Source organism: Struthio camelus, chromosome 12 (genome assembly GCF_040807025.1).
Source record: "Struthio camelus isolate bStrCam1 chromosome 12, bStrCam1.hap1, whole genome shotgun sequence".
NCBI classification, from domain to species: domain Eukaryota; kingdom Metazoa; phylum Chordata; class Aves; order Struthioniformes; family Struthionidae; genus Struthio; species Struthio camelus.
In genome coordinates, this window is record NC_090953.1 from 8,045,490 (window position 1) to 8,065,939 (window position 20,450).

At 44.2% G+C, this 20,450-nt stretch overlaps 1 protein-coding gene across 1 annotated transcript in view; it reads right to left on the minus strand.

Moving 5' to 3' along the window:
• SLCO3A1 (solute carrier organic anion transporter family member 3A1) overlaps positions 1–20,450 on the minus strand; it is a 150,875-nt gene that overhangs the window by 110,081 nt on the left and 20,344 nt on the right. Inside the window, exon 2 of the mRNA XM_068958320.1 lies at positions 14,720–15,185. Coding sequence (XP_068814421.1) covers positions 14,720–15,185 — 466 coding nt within the window. The remainder of the gene's footprint in view (positions 1–14,719; positions 15,186–20,450) is intronic.

A 20,450-nucleotide genomic window follows, 5' to 3' on the forward strand; every position in this document is an offset into this window, starting at 1 on the left:
GCTCTGCTGAGCAGCAGCTGGGTAGGGTACTGGGCTATGAACAGACCCAGGGGTACATCTCCTGGGACATGAAACAGGAAAGGTCCACTCAGAACAAATCCCATCCCTGCACTGACACCTGAAAACAAAGCAAGACCGTAACTCTAGAGAGATCCATTAAAACAAATTCCATTCCTCCTCACTCTCCCTCACATCCTTCCCTGATGATGAAAGTCTCCAGGATACTATGGCAGAATCAGTAAGGTGGAAGTGCTCTTATAACAACGGATGAGACCCCAACCTTTCTTTTGCCTGCTCAGGGCAATAGAAAATAACCTTTGAAAAGGCAGGTCTGAGAAATGCTCCATTGCTAAGCCTCCTGGCCAGAACACTGAGGCAACAACTCATACATCTACTTCCATGCAGAAGACAGTAGGAACATGACTAGAGGCTGTGTCTAAATTCTCAGTCCCACTTGGCAACTGAAATGCTATGTGGAACAGCTCATTTCTGTCCTAGCATGGGAGATGGGACAGAAATCTGGTAGACAAAGCAGAGAAACACTCCTCATTCAGGAGAGGCAGGAATCAGTCAATGCTTGGGAAGTGCAGATCACTTGAACAGAAATAAGGCTTGCAATCTGCCATTTCACAGTAAGGTAGAAATCCACATTTGTACAAGCAGGGAAGGATGCGAAAGCCCAGCCATTTCTAATACCTACTTTGTGGTGGATAATCTCAATGCAGCCTGCTAACACCAACCCGTTTATGTTTTGCTGTACCTGTCGTTCCCAGAACCTCAGCTCTAATAGAGGTGCTTTTTAATGAGCTCCTAACAGTTAATTTATTCAAGGTATGCATTTCATTCCGAAAGCCCAACATCCTTAGAATCAAAAGCAGCAATGATTTCCTTGGGTCAGCAAGACAGGGCAAATAGTTTTTATTTTTCACTCTAACCCTAGAAAAGGGAGGCATAAATCACCCTCACACAAGGCACAAGTACTCTCAGCCATGTGGTTGGGAAGGTATACAGCTACAGAGCAAAACTCCATCATCCAATTCACAGTTGGAAGTTTTCCAGTTTATACAATGGCCATATGGGGCATAAAAAAGAAACAAAACCAAAAGCAGCATTTCCTTCCTCTGTCACTTCTAACCTCAAAAAACACCAACAATTGACATCCACAGAGTAAAACAGTAGTTAGTAGTAGTCCTGAAATTAAAGAAACTTTTTCTTAGGAGCTTCTACTCAGTGCAGTGCTGTCAGCACCAGTGATCAGTGTACTAAGGGCAGAAGACAAATAACCATGGGTTTGAGGCAGCAATTAGTGTCTTCTGTAAATATTGAGATCTCTTTGGGGGAACTAGGGTCCTAGCATGTTCCCCTGCTCTCTTAACATCACCTCCACTCCCCCTACCCATCAAGACATACTGTTTTTGCACAAAACAAGCTTATCTTGCAAGAAAACTGAGGCCACATGCATCCCATGGTCTAAGAGGCAGCACAGAGCAATGCCTGAGAATCACCTGCTAATTTGGTAATCCAGAAGGGCAATAGTTAGCTCAGATTCTACTTAGACATCTACTTCCCAGTCATTGATTAAGGAGAGTAATTTCAATAGAAATCAAAGAGAAATTAAGTGTGAGGACCCAGGCTTCTGTAGACTTAAGGGAGATGGCCCACATCAGTTTCTCCTGGATCTGTTTAGCTGCAGGGTAACTTTGGTTGCTTTCCCCCCTACCAGGCTAATCACACACTGCTCCGCACCTCTGTGCTTCACCTTCCCCATTTCATTTTGCCTTTGCCAAAATCCTTATTCTTGCTTTTGCTGAACACAGCCTTTGCTCATGCAGATTTCCCAAATCCTCGCCTGTCCCATCTACAGTCACCTGCAACAGCTCCCCAGCGCCCTGTAGATTCAATCTCAGATTGCCTTCCTGGATTTCAGCGAGCAGCACGGGCTCTCTAGCGTACCTTTATCAGGCACTACCCTTCCTCGCTCCCCTCCTACTCTCTCCACTCCTCTGGCTCAGCTCTGGAATTTACTGGCCCTCCGGGGCTAATAAAGCCCAAACTTGCTGATTTTAAGGCACTGAAGTCTCAACTGTTTACTCAGACTTTAGAATACCACAAGACAGCAGGATTAATTTATTCAGAAAGCTTTGCTCAAGCTGCTATGGTATGCATGCTGCTGGAGGTTTCAGGGTGTGCTGAGTGAGAGACATGAGCTCAGAGCACTACACATGGGTGCATTTTATCAGAACTGCACCACAGCTCCATTTTCACTTCCGTTTACCTGAAATTTTCACTTCAGAGCTTCTACGTATAAGCAAAACCCACTTAAGACCACATTTGTCATGTAATGAGGCAACTTGCCCTAATCTTTGTTTGCTGCTCTGTGCTGTATCTCACCTTCCCCAGGACACTTTTTCAGCAGTCTGAGGGGCAACCAGCATGCTCCTACCAGCAGCAGGATCTAGCAGCCCAAAAGCAAGGCCAAGATGACAGCAGGACCACCATCTCCAGCAGCAGCAAGATCTCTGACTGACAGATGCCACTTCCAAAACACCTTTGCTCCAGGAGCACTTGCAGTTTCATGACCTCAGCATCACCCCCATAGCCTTGAAGCCACAATCCTGAGCAACCAGGCAATCAAAACATGGAAAGTAACACACTCGGGGAGAAAAATTCATAGCTTAACTAGGAGATGCAAAAACCCACAGGAACTGTGGAACTCAGCCATTTCTATTGTGTAGGCTACAAGCATAAATAAATTTCAAAAGCAACTGGACCCAGGGCTCTAGGAACCCCATGCACGTTCCCTGCACTGGGGGCTCCCAGGAGCTGGGTACGGAGCTGCACGAGGTATGATGTCCCCAGCCCGTTTCTTGCAACTCACTCACCACTATGCACAGAGCTGCTCTTAGCTTAAGCACTAACCCTCGGAGACGAAATAAAAATAGTTTGCAGAGGTGGAGCAGGGTAGTGCTGGCAGACAAGAAAGCCACACACTAACTGCTCTGACAGAGGGAAGAGCTGTCTGCACCCACATAGGCTCCACTGCATAGCAGGAATGCAGTAAAATTATTACGATCTCATAACAAGAACAGGGCACCAAGAGTCAGAATTCCTGGGGTCTATTTTGATCCTCCCACTTAACTTGCTTGATAACCCTGGAGACCTTGCTGAAGGAAGAGTATTTGTCTAACTCATGCTCAGCTTTGGTTTAGCTACTTCTTGTAAGTCAAGCACCTCCACGATGCTAGGCACCTACTGAGATGCTGGATCAAGTTACAACACAGAGGTGGTTTCCATTTGATACATAATTCTTATGAGCACAAGAGGTGAAGCAGAGTTTGGAAAGACAAAAAGTATATTTTAGTAGCTCAGATAACAGCTGGGAAAGAAAAAAGTAAACTTGTAAATATGACTAGTCAAACTGCTCAGAACAAGATCCACCACGCATGAAAGCTTGTGTAAAGTTCTCCAGCTGCCTCAGTTGATCAAATAAGGGCATTAGCTCTCCCTACAAACCTTTTACCTACTGGCACCTCCGGGAACCTCAGCTTCTCAATTTCAGCAGAACTCCTGCAAACATTTTAGTGTAGTTAACTTCAATGCTACCTCTTAGTCACTCTACAAAGCAGCAACGCTTGTCTACGACAACACATACCAGAACACTATACTTTTATAGTGGACAAAGATCACTTTGCCATAAACAATGTAATAAAACATTTTTACACTTGCATTGCAAGGATGTGAGCTTGTGTCAGAAAAAAAATCTAGGAGGAAGAATTATTTTTCTTCTCCTTATTTTCACCATATCTTCTTGTAACAAAGGGGAAACGCATCTAAACAAAACCATTGCGCCCCAAAATGAACAGAAAGACAACAGACAACCATAGATGAGGGCAGCAAAGTATTAACTAATGCTCAAAAGTCTTCTTGGTAGTAGGCAGTTCCCACATGCCACCTCCTCTTTCAGTTCCCACAATGCACGCTTTGTAACTCTGCAGATAGAAAGCCTTCCTCTAGCAAGTACTATTCTTTTGATGACCAGCCTGATTGAATTAGGGTGCCCATATGCAGTTAGCTGATGGCTAACAAGATACAGGTGGTCTTTCATCAGAGGGTAATTGGTCTCTGCAGCAATGACTAGTGCAGCAAAGTTGTCCCAGTTGCCTTTTTTCCTAGTATTATTTCTTTTCAACACTAATAAGCAACATCACTGTCTCATACAAACAGTTGCAGCAGGAATGATTTTTTCCAACACTGAGGATAGAATGTAAAGCAAACTGTAGTGAAAAAGTGAGATTAGCAGAGGGAGATAAGCTAAGGAAGAACTAGTGTACATCTTGCCTTTCTATCAAACTCTTGAATTCCCCCTGTTGTTTTGATCTACTGCCTTTAGCCAGATCCTTCTTCACCACAGAACAGGCTCAGTCTGGTTTAGATGCAGCGAAGTCCTCTGAGATACTTAAGCCAAAGAGCAACATGACCTGTTTTTAACACCAGTCCGAGAGACTACTGAAATCCTCATGTTTTAATTGGTTAATAAAGGGCCAAATTCAGATAGCCTCCTCCAGACAAAATCCCTATTATTTAAATGAAAAAGGGACTTACTGAGAACAGGCTTTCACTAGGGAAAAGCCAGAAACCTCCTTAGCAGCACAGCTAATGGATTGGCTGTACCTTGGCAAAAAAAGCCAGCAACAGAATTTCCAAGCACTTTTAAAATAGTAACATTGAAGGCAGAAATTTAGGAGCCAGATCCCAAACTTTGAGGGCAAGGCCAAAATTCAAAGCCAAGAGGAAAGCTTCTAGCTGAATAATCCTAGACCACCCAAGCACCAGTATTTTGCAACCCACAGGCCCTTTCTCAGGCCTCTTCAGCACACTGAGCCTCCTTCTCCTGGTGCCCATAATACCCACGCTGCTGACCTTCAGCAGTCCCTGACCCAGCTCCGAAATCAGTCTGCTCCCAGGTCCACACAGGCTGCAGTTCAGAGGGGAACTGCCAGCAGTGCAAAAAGCAACATCTCATCCCTTCCCTGAGCCCATAGCTCTGCTGGTTCCCTCCACGCTGCTCACATGAAAAAAAACATAAGGAGGTCAAAGCCTTGAGAACTTCATGCTAGGGTGAATCAAATCCCTCAGCTGAAAGAGGAACATAGCCTTTGCCTCTCCCCTCTGTGGGTTCTCAGCCAGAGCTTCTGGAAAGCACTTAACAGCTAATCTTACCTTTCTCAAACTCAGTTTAGATTCTTTACAGAGCATTTTCTTTGTGACAGCAGATCCAGTTAGAAAGATGCAGCTGATCTGACAGCTAATAAGAGACAGGTTGGCCAGCAGGGACACACCTTGGCATGACTGTACAGGCTGGTTTCCTGCCAGTAACACGGACAGGGCTCAGAAATAACCAGGCAGACATTTGGGTCAGTTAAATCTCAGCACCAGGCTCCTCCTGACAAACCCACCAGGTAGGAGGGTTTAGTATGTCACAGACCCACATGTACTCTGCCCTCCTTGGAGCATACCATACCAGTGAAGGGCTCCCATTCACCACGCTCTACTAATCAGCACACAGCAAGGCACTACAGAGCAATTTATCTTTTGCAAGATGCCCATGACTTGTGGCCTCTTGCTTCCAAGCACAGCTGCCCCTTGTTCAGTAACCAAGCTATGCCAGGTTGGCTGTCCGCTTTCTCCTCCAGGCCCACCAGAAGCAACCACACACCTGTAGTCATGGGGCTGCTCTGTTGTCTCCCCAGTAGCTCTGCTCCTTGGCTTCATGAAACACTATTGGGCCATGTCGCACCTGATTCATGTCATGGCTGTTCCTCTAGTGTTAACACCATTAATTTAAGAAATTACTCAGGTTCCCATACTGAGCCTGTCACATTGGTCAATGACCTTTTGTACATCTCACACCCATTGCACAGCCTCGAGAAAGTCTCATCTGGCATTTGATCTGCCACCACTCCTCAATCCCCCTCACAGCAGCCTGTGAGGATAGGTCCTTCTGTTCTCCCTTCTCACATGGAGCCCTAAGGGAGCTCTACTGAGCTTTGGCCAACATATCAGGAAGCAACCTACAGAGCCACCAATGCACATCAAGGCAGTTGTGACAAAACTGCATCTTAACAGCAGCTTTGGCAGGTAAGTGCTGTCAGGCCCCACGAGTCAGACCACTCAACATTTATATTCGTGCCGGGGCTCTACTTTACAAAAACACACTTACAGGAGGTTACTCAGATGCCACGTATCAGGCATACAAAGGCTATAAAGGCAGAGCAAGTCAGGTACCAGGAGTTCTAAGAAACCCACAGCCACCCCACCCCTCCAGAGAGCAGAAAATGGGTTCAGCATATCATGCAACTACAGAGCAGGCAGATTTGATTCTCTTTAGGAGATTAGCAGAACCAGAAATTCATCCCAGAGGGACCTGCCTACAAATATCACAGAAACGGCACACTGGCTCTTTGAATACCTGACAAAAGCCTGCAAGGAAGCAACAAGGAACACAGGTCACGTACCCACAGCAAAGAACTCAAACCAAATGCAGTGTCTGTGAACAAGCTGCACATTTTCTTGCACTCCCATGTGAAGCACCTTATCCTCAGACTACAGTTACTCAGATAACTGAGTAGTAGGATGCCACAGGCAGGGCAGCACACAGTTCAGCGGCCTAACTTTTGCTGTGGGTCACAGTAGGTCAGTCATGCAGCACACAGCAGCAGCAACGGTGGTCTGAAAAGGCTGCTGGGATCCCCTCATACCACATTTCTGTGCTGATGCACACTCTGCTAAGCCCCACTGGCATTAGGCAGTACATGTATGTGCATGCATCAGGGATAGATGCAGTAAGGCAGTATGTATTTGCAACTGTTGAGGCAGTGATTATCTTTTAACCCCATTTCTCCTGTTATTCAGACTACCAAAGTCTGTTTATCACTGCAAAGTTACAAGAGTAAAACAAAAATTCATGAAAACCCTCTTTTGCTCACTTGGCTGTGCACAAGTGGGATAATCATTTCTGACAAGGTCAAAAATACCCTCCATACTATGTTGTGGTAGGATGGCCAGAAAACCCAAGCCTTAATATCTGGCAACAGAAGAATTTCACTTCTGCTTTGAGCCCAGAGCCCTGGTTGTGCTGGCAAAGGGGCCGAGTCCTTGCCTTGCCCACAAAGAGGAAGTGTGGGCAGAGTAAGGCAGCAGCATCCTCAGTGCTGGCCTGTGCACTGGGACCACCACAGACCTAGAGCAATGCCCATCCAGATAGCTGCCTGCATGAGCACTTTGACATGGAAAGCATGCTAGCAGGTTTATCATCTGCAAGCTATTTACGTGCAATGAGTTTCAGAGTCTGTCAGCTTTGCAGAGCAACAGCCAAGACTGGCCAGCAGAAGCAGCAGATCACCTTCTCTGACCTCCAAGATGGTAAAGCAGAGGATGACATTCAAATCCTCTGGCCAATGCTTGCACTGTTAAGCAGGTACAATAATACCTTCAGTTCCTGACATGATCAACTCAGCACCTTCCAATCTATTTAATTAATTTCAGGACCCTTAGGACTAAGGGATGTGTGATATATACTGTCCTCCGCACACCTGCCATTTGAACAACAAGCAGCTCTCTCCCAGGGCAGTGCTCTAAGAAAGCTGCCACAAGAATGACTCATCTCATAAGGCTCTCCTAGCTTACAACCATTTTAAATGCACTACAGAGGCCTACATTCAACAAATGAAATAGTTTTTGAAAGAGTTAGCAAATCCCCAGTAAGTCAAAAATCAGCTGCAAAGTACACAAAGAATGCAGAGTAACATGGAAATAGATCGTACTCTCAATATGCTCTCATGAAAATAGTCATTTGTATTGGACGCAAGCTTTATTTACTCAGCTCATAACAAGAAAAGCTATTAGCAGAAGGTTAAGGTAACCGGAGCAATTGCTGTAAAATAATGGAGCCCACAGCACTCATGACTTTGTGCATATATACATTTAATTGAACAAATACATCCGTTCAGCTGTCTTTCACAATTCAGCCTGCCTGCAGTGGTAAAGGTTATTTCTATTAATTGATTATTGTTACTGCTCTAAAACACTCTACACACTTGTTTATGTTTCCATTTACTTTTCCCAGGATATTACCAGTGGCACTGTAAAAAGGGACATGTGTAACCAAGTCAGCCCTGCTGACACACAGTAAATGAGAATATGGATCTCCCCCTAAAAGGGGGATGGATTTATTATAAAAAGGCTGCAGGTTATCAATGGATCAGTGGGTTAGGCCAGTGTAGTTAACACTGGGATAGCCACATGAAGCTGTGCCATTTAATCTGATCTGTTAGCCCACAGGGAAAACAAATGAGAAGCAAATCTGACACAGACACCTTTCAGTAATGAACAGGCTTCGCTGCACTCGTGTTGGCAACAGCACTCCTTTTAGTTTCGGGTTAACACTGTGTCTTTCTCAGGCCCTTGGAGATTTTGTGGCACAAAGGAAAGGCTCTCCGAATCACCTGGAGGATGGATTTACCCGAGCAAAAGAATTACAAATGTTGTCAAGTCTTTAGGCTGAAAGCACTACATTACTTGTAAAACCGCATACATCAGTAAGGAGAAAAGAATTTCTCTGGAGTGTGAGTTCACGCTCAATGCATGCACGCTTCCACATGGATGGGGCACAAACCCACTGAGCAGCTCTCAGGTATTCAGTGGGCACAGGGGAAATGCAACAAATGAGTGACTTTTCTAAATGATCCTGAAGATCCACTGTGAAAGACATAACAGAAATCAACTTTAAAGGGGAAAGGATTAAAGAAAGCACAATGCTGGCTGAACCTGAAGCAGGTGAACTCAGGGAAGCAGCATCCAGCAAGAAGAGCTGCAACAATGCAGGTCCTGCGGCGACATTGGCCAAACGGGCACATGAGCGTACCAGGAGAAGCACAGCCAGGTTGGAAAGGCTGAGAAGAGTAGAAGGGATAAGCAGCCAGGGCAGACAGACCTCTCGAGAGCTTCTCCAAGACCTTCCAATCAACACAGGAGCAATAAGCATTGGCAGAGGGCCTCAAAAGGTCAGGGATGTGACTGATATGCTGCAAATGAAAAAATGCTTCCTTTCAGTTTAGGAATGTTGGTTCAAACATATTTCAGGAAATTCTAGAGAAATTCAGGAAGGGCAAGACTGAGCAAAATGCATCTGTCCTTCTTGCAAGAGACCTTTCAGCAGCCACAGATACAAAACAGATTAGCAGGTAACTATTGAGAAAACTAAATGAATTTCCTTGCAGGGAAGTAAAGATAAAAATCACAGAACAAAAATATTGTCACATTGATATGTCACATTTCACCACGTTTTTTGTGAGTGTTCAGGGAGTACTCACCAACTTTACATGGTACCATCCATGCTTCAGATACCAGGCTATGTAAAGAACAAGAAAATAGATTTCCAGCATGAAAGCCAAAGATCCAAGTAAAAACTCTGCTCTTTCATTTTTTCCTCAGAATTACATGGCACATCCCCCAGGAAATAGAATTTTGCAAACTTGAAAATAATGGGATACATTTGTTATTCTCAAAGGTGCTCCGACTGACTTATCTGTCCTATAGTCCTTCAAATAAAACGTTATGTACAAAAAAATTGGTTAGAAAAAAACAGGGTTTACCCTGTAGATGCTTGGGGTGTTTCACTCTGACTTTTTGGCTTCTTCCTTAATGTCACAGAATGTGTTTTCACTTCTGTTTTCTGTACATCACAAACCCTACTCCCTGAAGTGTTCTTTTAGCATTTATTGATGAACCCTAATATCAGATAAGATGAATGGTTTCAAGGTTCACAGCAACTGCTTAGCTTGCCAACATGAGCTTCACAGTAGAAGTTTGAGTACTATTTCGTTATATTGCCACATGCAAAACGTTGACTGAAACTGATGATTTCAGCACACTATGCTGGTAACTTGCTATTAACCCACTGCTACAGATACTAACTCTAATTTAATTCTTGTCAGTAAAGAAAATGTTTCTGCTGCTCCCGAACACAGAGATTGCTGTCATTTTGACTGACAGAAGCTACCATCAGTGATTTTTCAAACAGACAAATTTATCTCTGGAGACAGCAAGATTCCAGCTAGAGCTTATTTGTCTTCCTCTGCAGCAAACCTTGAGCTGGTGCTTAAAGCAAGCAAGAGCTCTCCAGAAGCAAGCTTAAGCATTTTTCTGGAACTGTCATCACAATAAAACGTTTCTAGAACCAGAAGCAAAGAGTCCTGAACTCATGGGGAACGCATCCATGAAGTTAAAGTTAGGGAGACACACCCTGAGACAGTTTCAGCAACTTAAGAGACACTCTAACACATTAAAGACCAACGCAGCATCCTTCCGAGCAAGCAGAGCGTGACACAGTCTGGCTGCTGCCCCTCCAACATCAATATCAGTTTCCTGCATCAATAGGAGACAGAACAATAGCAACTTCCTCTATATAATAGAGTCCTTAATTGTCCCAGACCATATTCTGGCTCCCAGAGGCTATTTATTCTGCTCTATAGGTAACCACATCCTAGACAAGATGCAACAACTTTTAACAGTAAATGTTATAAGCTACAGGAAGTCCAGGAGGTGCATTATTACATTAATACACCACATTACTGCTCTAGCTATAACCGAGCACATAAACCACTGCTGAGAGCAAAGTAGGCACTCCAGTGACCAGAAAACACTCACTAGCTCTTGCTCATCTCAGAGGCAGCAAATCCATACAACCACCGTCACAGTCGGATTTTTCCCCCGCTCCGATCATCTCCACAGTGCCTCAGATCCCCTTCTTATTGGGAAAGTCCCCGTTGATTTCAATAGAACTCGGCAAGACTCATGAGAAAATCAACTAGAGAAAAGAGAAAAATGTCAAGTGAGTCATTAGTGGGTAAAGAAAGGAACTGTGTAGTAAGTAGTCCTCAACATCCTTTTCCTCCTCTAAAATAAATGATGCCATGAGTTGAAGGAATCCTTTGACATTATTGAAGCCACAGCAATAACGAGCCCTGCACAATCTGCAGGAGGGAGGAATTTCTCTGCTCAAAACGGTTACTTAGGATGAATACCAACATATACACAGGTAAAATCAGCCTACTTGTTCTGAAACCTTTTAAAAGGAATGCAGATTCTGACAGCAGATTACAAATTGTAAGATAAGCAAGCAAGCAAATAAACCAGCACCAAAATAGCAGATCTTCCCAGCTTCAAAGAGCAAGACAATCACTGTATTCGTTCTGTCTTTGGCTGCTATGGCCAACATTAGGACCTTTGGGTTGAATGAGCTCTTGGATGCTGAAGTGGGAGGAGAATACATTCCCCATCATTTGAGAGAGCAGACATGGCTCCCCCAGCTCTCTAACACTGTTATGGCACAAATGTGTTTTCTTTTGAACACCTCTTGGTGCATGCCTGTGTGCATACACTTTTTTGATTTCATTTGCCCTCAGTTACCACAGCATAGCCCTTTTCCTAGAGCTGGTTACTACAGCAACAGAATCTGTTCAAGTTTGGTAGCAAGATCTTGCAGGCGTCAAAAAAAATTTAACATATCTGCTATTAACTCAAGAAACATGAAATTGCATGTTAGCAGCCCATGCCATAGATATCTTTTAATAAAATTCCTCCCTCATCTCATTGTAAAACCCCATGAATCCCCCCCCTTCTTGGCACAGCACAAATCCGAACAGCCTCTGCCTTCAAAGGATACATGGCAGAGGTTGACTGCCCTTCGTCTCCTGTGTGTTTGTCATTGCAGAGAAACCACAACATGCAGAATTTGATGGACTTCACTGCCAGAAATGTATTATGTTCCACAGATGCTTTCAGCTTTCACTACATTTATTGAAATTTCATGTGGTGTGCACATCTGCATTTTTTGCACACATACAATTATACAGAGATAAGGTTTTTTTTTTTAAAGGAGTCTTCCAATATTGTGATTCCTCAGCAGAAAGACTATATTAGTTCTTATATGAAGTTTCTCCACTCACCTCTTGTACAACACAAAGAGAAAAAAAAAGTCCTCCGTGTATAGAGTTATTGCTAACTGACTGCCTTGGGACACGAGAACATTTTTACTGCAAGAGAACAATTACTAGTACTTAACTGTCAAGAAAGAGACAACTTCTTCCCTCCAGCTACAATACAGGCCAAATGCAGCACCTGTGTACTTCAAGTTAGCAATACACTGAAGACAGCATGGACCGGTCAATCTGATCGTTTCTTAGCAGCAGCTAGACATGGTGGAAAGCTTGGCCAAACTATCACCACTGTTATTACTTAGTTTCTATCCCGAGGGAACAACCTATGCCAAATTTACTCCTGATTTGAAATGAAGGAATTTACCCAAAAATATTTTATTTAGTTACTTTAGGAATGGACTCTGAGTGAGCATGCTTTTATGGGAAAGCAAACTGATAGAAGTGCAGCACGGCGACAATATACGCTCTGCATTTATTTTCTGTGAAACAGAAGAGAATGAACTGGGTAAGCTGCTCAACCAGCTTTCTGCTGAAAATTGCATTGACAACATCAGTAAAAATAATCAGTTAAATACCAATCTGAGCAAATAATTTTCAAACAACATTTTTTAAACTGAGGAGTATGACCTCAAGTACATCTCTTCTCAGGTTTATGAATACATTTTTGCCAGCTTCTTCACCATTTATATTCATTTACAAAATAGATTTTCTTGTTCATTTTTTCAGGTTAGCTTTTATTTTTACTAACCAAATTGATTGCAGTTTGATGTAAGAATTAATTTTTCAATGCCTGAAAACCTACTTGTGATAGATAGGCTGACAGGGCAGATATTAAACTTCATTATTGCTATGGTTGATTGTCTGAGTGTGCACATACAATCTTCTCCAACCCATAACTCATACCTAGAAATTCAAATTATGATTTTCATAGCTAAAGCCAGAAACTCCCTCCAAATTCTTGTTTTCTTACTCTGCCTGCAGAAAGGAAAGCTATATAGCTAGAAGTATATACCTGAAGAAAAAAGTAACGAAAAAGCCCTGAGCAAGCAGAAAGTTTGTGGCAGCATTTTCCCAGCCACCTTTAAGGAAGTTATTTTAGTATACCAGGTGAATATACCCAAGGAATAAAAAGAATCACTCTTCCTCATGCTCCTTGTATGCACCTTCCTAAATCCTGTTCTTAGAAATGAAGCACTGCTTTAAAAAACACCCCTGGAATTGACTGAAAGAAGTTAGTCATTTTCTTTACAGCTGTTTTATAACAGTCTTAATCACTGTTAAAACCAGCTCATCGTTTACAGTGTTCACAAAGTTGCTCCAGTGAATTTAGTCTCGCTGTTCACCTTTGGGTTGTACAGTATCCTGTACTTTATACATCAACCTGCTCTATCCAGGGGATCCCTCACAAGCACTTATAGAATGAAGTGTAGGTAAATAAGAAGCCATGGACAAAGCTAAGTGCTGAAATATTGTGATTTTATGCTCAAGAAGAAACAGACACAATTTGCATATTTTGGAGGACCTTTTTAAGTAGTGGACAAATACATCTAAAAAAGCCATAAGAGTCTATATAGTCAAGTCTTTCCAACAGGCCTGCATGCTATCCCAAGACACCACCACGCAGAAAGTCAGTGGGACTGTTCATCTCCATTGGCTATGGCCATACCACAGCTGTGTTCAGCTATGCTCCGGAAATCAAGAAAAATGCCTTCACAAAAAAAGCCAGTGGCACTGTCTGTTGATTGTCAAAAGTCAAGCAAGGGATGAAGAGACAAGTGGACAGTTTTAGTGCAGTTTCTTTTCCAGCAACTAACAAGCACAGAAGGAACACATGAATGGCAACACACACTTCACCAGTTTATTGCATTGGAGCCGTTTATCTAGTGACAAGTCCTACAGAAAGGATGAGCCAAGCCAACAAGTTTTTTCAAAGAACGATTTTGCCCACAGCATCCTCTTTAAACCTGTTGCAAACATGTCTCCCCACCAAAAGCCACGAATACTTCACCCCAATTACAGAAGTTTCCTATCTTAGCCATCTAGAACACTTTTGCAACATGATCACCAGAATCATGGGTTCAACTTCAGACTCACCATGTCTCAAAACAGACCTCACCAGCTTCCGCATCCCATTCCATTCCAAGGATCACATTTTCTGGGGTCCAGTCCCAACATGCCAGGTGGCAGAACCTACTCCATAATAGGAGCTTGCTTGCTAAAATATAAAGGCAGTAATGGCAAGATATGCACCTCCTCTTGGTCTCCTCATACAACAACTACCATCCAGAGGTGGAAAAAAGCTCCAGAAGAGGGAGGCCACTGGGTAGCTTGAATAGAAAAAAAATTGATATCTCAAACTATTTATTTGCAAAATTTCCAAATCTTAGCTGTAAGTGACCAGTACCATCAGAATTTAAGGCAATTTGGGCAAACAATAAAAGTAGACATTAAGCAAGCATCTTTATTTATCCATTAATCACTGTGGCTGTTGACCTTGCCAATACTACAAGTAAAACATTGCTGCACTTCCCTGCAAACCATAAGATGCATTGCTTGCAACTGTTAGGTATAGAGAGACCAACATCAAGCTACCTTCACAAACACATGGAGAAGAGGCCTTAAGGCATCCCTTCTATTGGCAAACAAATAAGATAAGAGCAAGATGCCAGCAAGCAAGGAGACCCTCAGGAGCACTCAGTGAGAAGTTCAAAGAGTCTTACCTATATACAGGGAGGAATCTTTCCGCCTTACGTGGTCATCAATGTAGGAAACTCCTAGGGGCTGGACAGGGGTAGCACCAATGCCTAGGAGGACCTGTGCTCCAATGAGCAGCAGGTACATCATGTTGGTAGCAGTCCTATTCCTGCAGATAAGGTCCGGATCTGGTCCCTCGTCACTGGTGGATCCATTGGCAGCGCACACATCCCTCCCTTCAGCCCCCCAGCGTATTTCCCCTGATTCATACTCGTACTGATGGGTCAGAAATTCAGGCAGTGCAGAAAGGAGGGCGCCCAAGGCCATAACTATCCCTCCGCATCCTATCAAGCGTGGCCTGTGTCCTCGGGCTCCAAAGTAGCTCACGAAGAGGATGAGAGCCAGATTCCCAATCTCAAAGCTGCTGGCAATGACTCCTACGTCAGCACTCTGAAGGTTGAATCGCCGCTCCAACGTGGTTAAAACACTCACCTGTAACAGAGAAATCCAAAGACAATTACTTAAAAGGAATATAACCTGTACTTGGTCATCTTCACACAATCTGCTAAAGGGAGGGATTCCTCCCTTCCTTTCCACACAATAGGAAATGGAGGGGACCAAGTTAAACCTGCAGCAGGAAGTAGGAGAATTTATTGAGTCAGCTTAGGGCTGTTTCAGAAACAAGCACTACAGAATAGGGGTAAAACTGGCAGGGTCAAAATGTGAACAACCACCCTAAAATTTGAATGCTGCATTATCATCAAGACCCTCAAAATAAAACCCAGTGTACCACTTCTGAAAATTTCAGAGCTTTAAATTAAAAGCATATGTTTCTTTGACTTTCCATTGGACCCAGAAACCTACATACCAAGAACACATAAAGCACAGGACACGCCAAGGCATGATCTGACTATTCAGATGGAGCCACATAAGGTCCTAATAGCCAGCAACCCTTGATGGCCTACCTACCACCTGTTTAGGCACATGCCAATTTCCAAATTTCCTAGATCTACTGATGTATTTTTTAGGTGCTTACAGAGACCTGGGACTCCATAATTGGTTAGGCTCTATCTGGGCTCCCTTTCTGTTTGAAGGTACAGCCTTCACATTGCAAGCATTTTCCTGCAGAACCAGTGCACAAACTGCACCAAGAAATGCATCACGCCAGGCACCTGATCTTTCTCTCCAAAAGAACTGCAGTAACCAAGCAGAAAACCTTGTGGGTATTTGGCTCATGCATCAGCACCAGGCCATGAAGTCAATTTGAGACAGTGATGTACAGATAGGCAACCTGGCCATCATAGAAGGCTTCTATGAAAGTATATAAATAAAAGGCTGATCAAATGGCTTTAACTGTTTGTAGATTACTTAATAGCTGGGATTTTCACTTATGCAATTTTGAGAAGACAGGCCAATTAAGATTCACATCAAAGATTTAAAGCCACAATGAAGGAGTAAAGAAAATATGAGATTATGTAACATGAAGAGAAAGAGGGACACGAGTAGTTTTCAAATGTTTAAGAGACCGCTGCAAAGAGGAATGACCTTTCCTATGTGTCCAAAACGGGTAGGACAAGAAGTGACAAGCTTAAACTGCAAAAGGATGCTTCAGGTTAAATACAAGGCGTGCTGCAGAGGTGAGGGACCAGCTTTCCAATAGTCAGGATTGTGAAGCACTGAAACATACTGCCCGGAGATGCTACAGAGTGTGTCACTGGAGGTCTTTAAAAGAGCACAGACAAGCATCTGTCAACAATGACACAGGTATGACTGATCTTGCCATAGGGCAGGAAAATGGACCAGAGGATCTCCTGAAATCTCTTCCAGCCTTGATTTTATGGTGCAATGACACATACACACGAGTTTTATGCAACAGTCAAAACACTGATCAGAGAAGAAAGATGAAACGTTAGGTACCTTGGTTGCTGTCATCCCTGCTCAAGGGAGAAAAACTATTTTCATGTCTGTGCATCCCCTTTATAAATATATAGGTACATATCTTGAACATGCCACAAAAATACCAATTACCTTGGGTAAATGCCTGTCTTTTTTTCAGATTGCAAAAAAAGGAAGATATTTAAAGTTGTCCTAAAACAGGCACTTTTCTCTATTCAGAAAAAAAAATGTGATAAAGACCTCATAAGAGAGGGCAGCCCCTGGATAGAATAAAAATAGCCTCCCACTGGAGGCACTGAAAAAATCTTTGCTGATATACCTCACAAAGTAAGAGCCAGCCTGACCGACTTTAAAGTATTCTGACAGCAGCTCTTCTCCGGGGGCAGTTCGTCTCTCCCAGGGTATGCCAGGGCGCTGCTCGGCCAAAGACAGCCCTATTGGCAACGCAACACCGGAACAGTCCACTGCCGCTCTGCATGAGCCAAAAGTCCCCAAATCTGAACCTCATAAGGGTCCAAGTCAGAGCTACAGAACGGGACCGTTTTCATCATTTCTGAAAATTCAGCCATCACCCCCTACAGACAGTTGTCCTTTTATGTTATTTCTGTAATCCTCCTCCACTAAAGAGCCGAGAACTGAACAAGGAACTGAACTGTATGGTAACGGAGGAAAACACTCTATGACTGAGAGCAAAGCTATAGCAATAATTATTCCCCACACCAGAACTGCAACACTGGCCAGCCAGACGCGTACAGCAAAGGAGAGGAGGCCGCTGCTCTCCGAAGCACCAAGTGCCAGCACCTGGGTGCATGAAACAGCACTGTGACTCACAGGGGGGGAAACTCTGCCCCCAGAGCCCTGCTCCTGCAAACTCAGCCGTGCTGCTCAGCGATCAGCGCTCGCACGCGCATCGAATGGGGAGGACATTGGCCCCGAGCCTCCGCAGGAGCCGGGGAGGCAGAGCTGAGCAGGCAGACATGGCTTTAAAACACTCCATTAGTATTTTCAAAGCAAGGCACAAGGTGGAGGGACTTGCCCAAGGGCACATTGTCCAAAGCTACAGCCCAGCACTCCTGATGTTGTGCTAAGTGCATCACAACCACCAGACCAAGGTTTGGTTCGTCCGCCAGACCAAGGTTCGTCAGCTACAGCACAGGATTGGTTTTATTGCAGTCAGCCCTCCCTTGTCACCTCCACAGAGGAGGAACACACATATGCAGGCTGTGCTGGGCACAGCAGCCGACCCAGCAATCGGCATGCTGCTTCAGCTCCCTGATGAGGTCTGATGAGCCTGCTGCACAAGCGCATCTCAAGCGGCTCCTCGCTTCAGTAGGAGAGATGGGCCAAGGAAGGAAGAAAACCTGAGCACACCAGAAGTGCGTTTCCAGGCCCTGCAGGAACAGGCACTAACAGTGCCCCCAACACCATGCCAATAGGTGCAGGCAGAGCGGGGCAGACACAGCTCTGATCTAGTGGGGGGCAGGAGGTCTGTGCAGCCATGTAGCTAGGACCCCAGCTTTCCGCACATAGCATACACCAGCTAAGTCTAAGATGTACAAACCCAGGCCCCTCCTGTAGCTACAGAAATCTCCCTTTTTGCATTCGTACTTTAGGCACAACTTTTAGCTGTTAAAACAAAAGTGGGCAAACCATAACGCACCAGCCATCAAAATAACGGGGAAAATAAATCTCAGTGCTGACAGCTCTGCGCTCACTCCTCATGCAGTGGAAAGGCAGCTGCAGTTAACGCTACCGATTTCAAAGGCAAGGGAAAAGCAGGAGCAGACTCCTTGAGACTTCCCTTGGGAAGTGAGCAATTCCTATCTCACTCCACTGCTCTCTTGCTGCTGCTTTGATCCCTACTTGCACCAAGGACAATGCCCTCAGTTTCTAAGATGCAAAGAATATTAGAAATATCGGGAAGTTCCTTCTCTTATCCCAAGAACTAAGGGCTGCTTGTGACCAAGGCATTAGCTCAAGGCCCTGTATTCAGAGCTGGTAACACTGTACCCACATGAAACAAAGGTATTTGAGGACTACATTGCAAACACAGCCTTCCTTCTGCCCCAGCAAGTCCCTCAAGGAACACGGCTATAACAGTTCCCATGAGCCCCAAGCTAGGCAGAAGGGGGTATGTCTCCAAGATGAGTAAATAACCGAGCACGCAAGAGTCACATCTATCATGCTCATCTCTTTGCTGCACCTAGACAGGAAACTCATAATTACTCATTAAAGCTGTGTAAACTGAGGCCATAGACAGCCAAACAGCAATGAGACAAGTACAGACAACAGAATTAATTTATGATGGAATAATTCAGGCTGAAAGATTAGGAGCCAGCAGAAGCTATTTCCCAAGGCCAACGGGTATTAACTAGCTTTGGAAGTCTCCCACATTTTAACTCGGCTGCCTAGTTTTAGGCTTTAACTGTGCACGTATGCAAGCAGCTAAAAAACATGCTGCTTTTTAGAAAGACGCTTCAGTTCCACACTTTACAAGGGTCAGATTTCAGACAGCTGCATTTCAGATAGAGAAAACTGCACAACTTCTAAGTGTAATTAGCAGTGATAGGAAGTTGATGATAAACCCAGGAATAAAACCCCTAAAATCTTCACTGTTCTGTTCTTATCCCTGTGAAATTTTAGTTGTTCTTTTGGTTTTGTAATAAGCTTAAAACACTCACAAGTAGGGAAATTGAGACTCGATCTCCATTAAACTACAATGCTTCCTCACCCCCACTCCCTAAGAGTTTCTTGCTTTGCTTCAGCTAAGAGAAGGAAGCAAAAGGAGAGGAGAACGATCCAAAGCAAACACCCACTCTCCTGACCAACGCAGGCAGGCCTTCTTATTCCACCGGCCTGACCACCTCGCCGTTCCTTCTGACCCTGTCACCCAGTGGTACCACTTCTGCCCGTGCCCCACGGCGCAAGGTGCACAGGGCCATGTCCCCAAAGAACAAAACCATCACACCAGCCTTGAGCATCCAGAAGGAAACAGCATGAAGTGCCAACACCAAAGTAGCCTCCAAAACATTAACATAGTCACAGAAGAGAAAAAATTGCTGAAATAAAGAGAAGGCTGGGAAAGAAACTGTCACCACACTGATTTTTAACCAGAAACCACTAGGAACAACTGTGTTACATCAAAGGTAGCACAGCCCAAATTCTTGCTTTGACATTGGCTATGACCTATAAATATATAGGCCTTCTACAATATCTGCATTAGCACAGCAGAGATTACCTGCTATTAAGCAATCAGCATTTATTCAAGACCAGCCTCTGCTCATGGCTAAAAATCACTCTTCCATCTTCCTCTACCCCATTTATTTTTACATGGCTTCCTACATACAAACATGCCTCTGAACTCATTACGTTCCCGTTTATAACCCGACTGAACAGCTTCAGTTTGTGTGCAGGACCCTCCTCATGCCCTTTCTGCTGTCAGATAACAGAGCGCACTCTTACTGCCCTTATTTCCCATCACAAGCCTGCTCCCCAGCAGATCAGCAATCACAGCTCCCAGACACTAGCTCTATTTAGTGAGACTTATGTAAATGTTGCAAAAGGCCTGACAGCTCCCTGCAAAATACTGACATCATGCAAAAAGGCTGCGAGGATTATAAGGAGAGGCCCTGTGTGCTGAGCCCAGGTTGAGCCTTCAAAGGTTCAGCTTGACATGGATGTCTGGTTAACAGCAGGGACATGGGGAACAGAGGGGCACGGCGGCAAACTGCTTTCGATGGACAACCTCCTGCCAAAATGCACCAGGAAACCCTAGGGGCCCACATTAGCTGTGAAGCTATTTCTTTGCTCCTGTCAATTTTCACAGCTGTTTTGCCAAAGCTGGAAAGAATATGTTAAGAG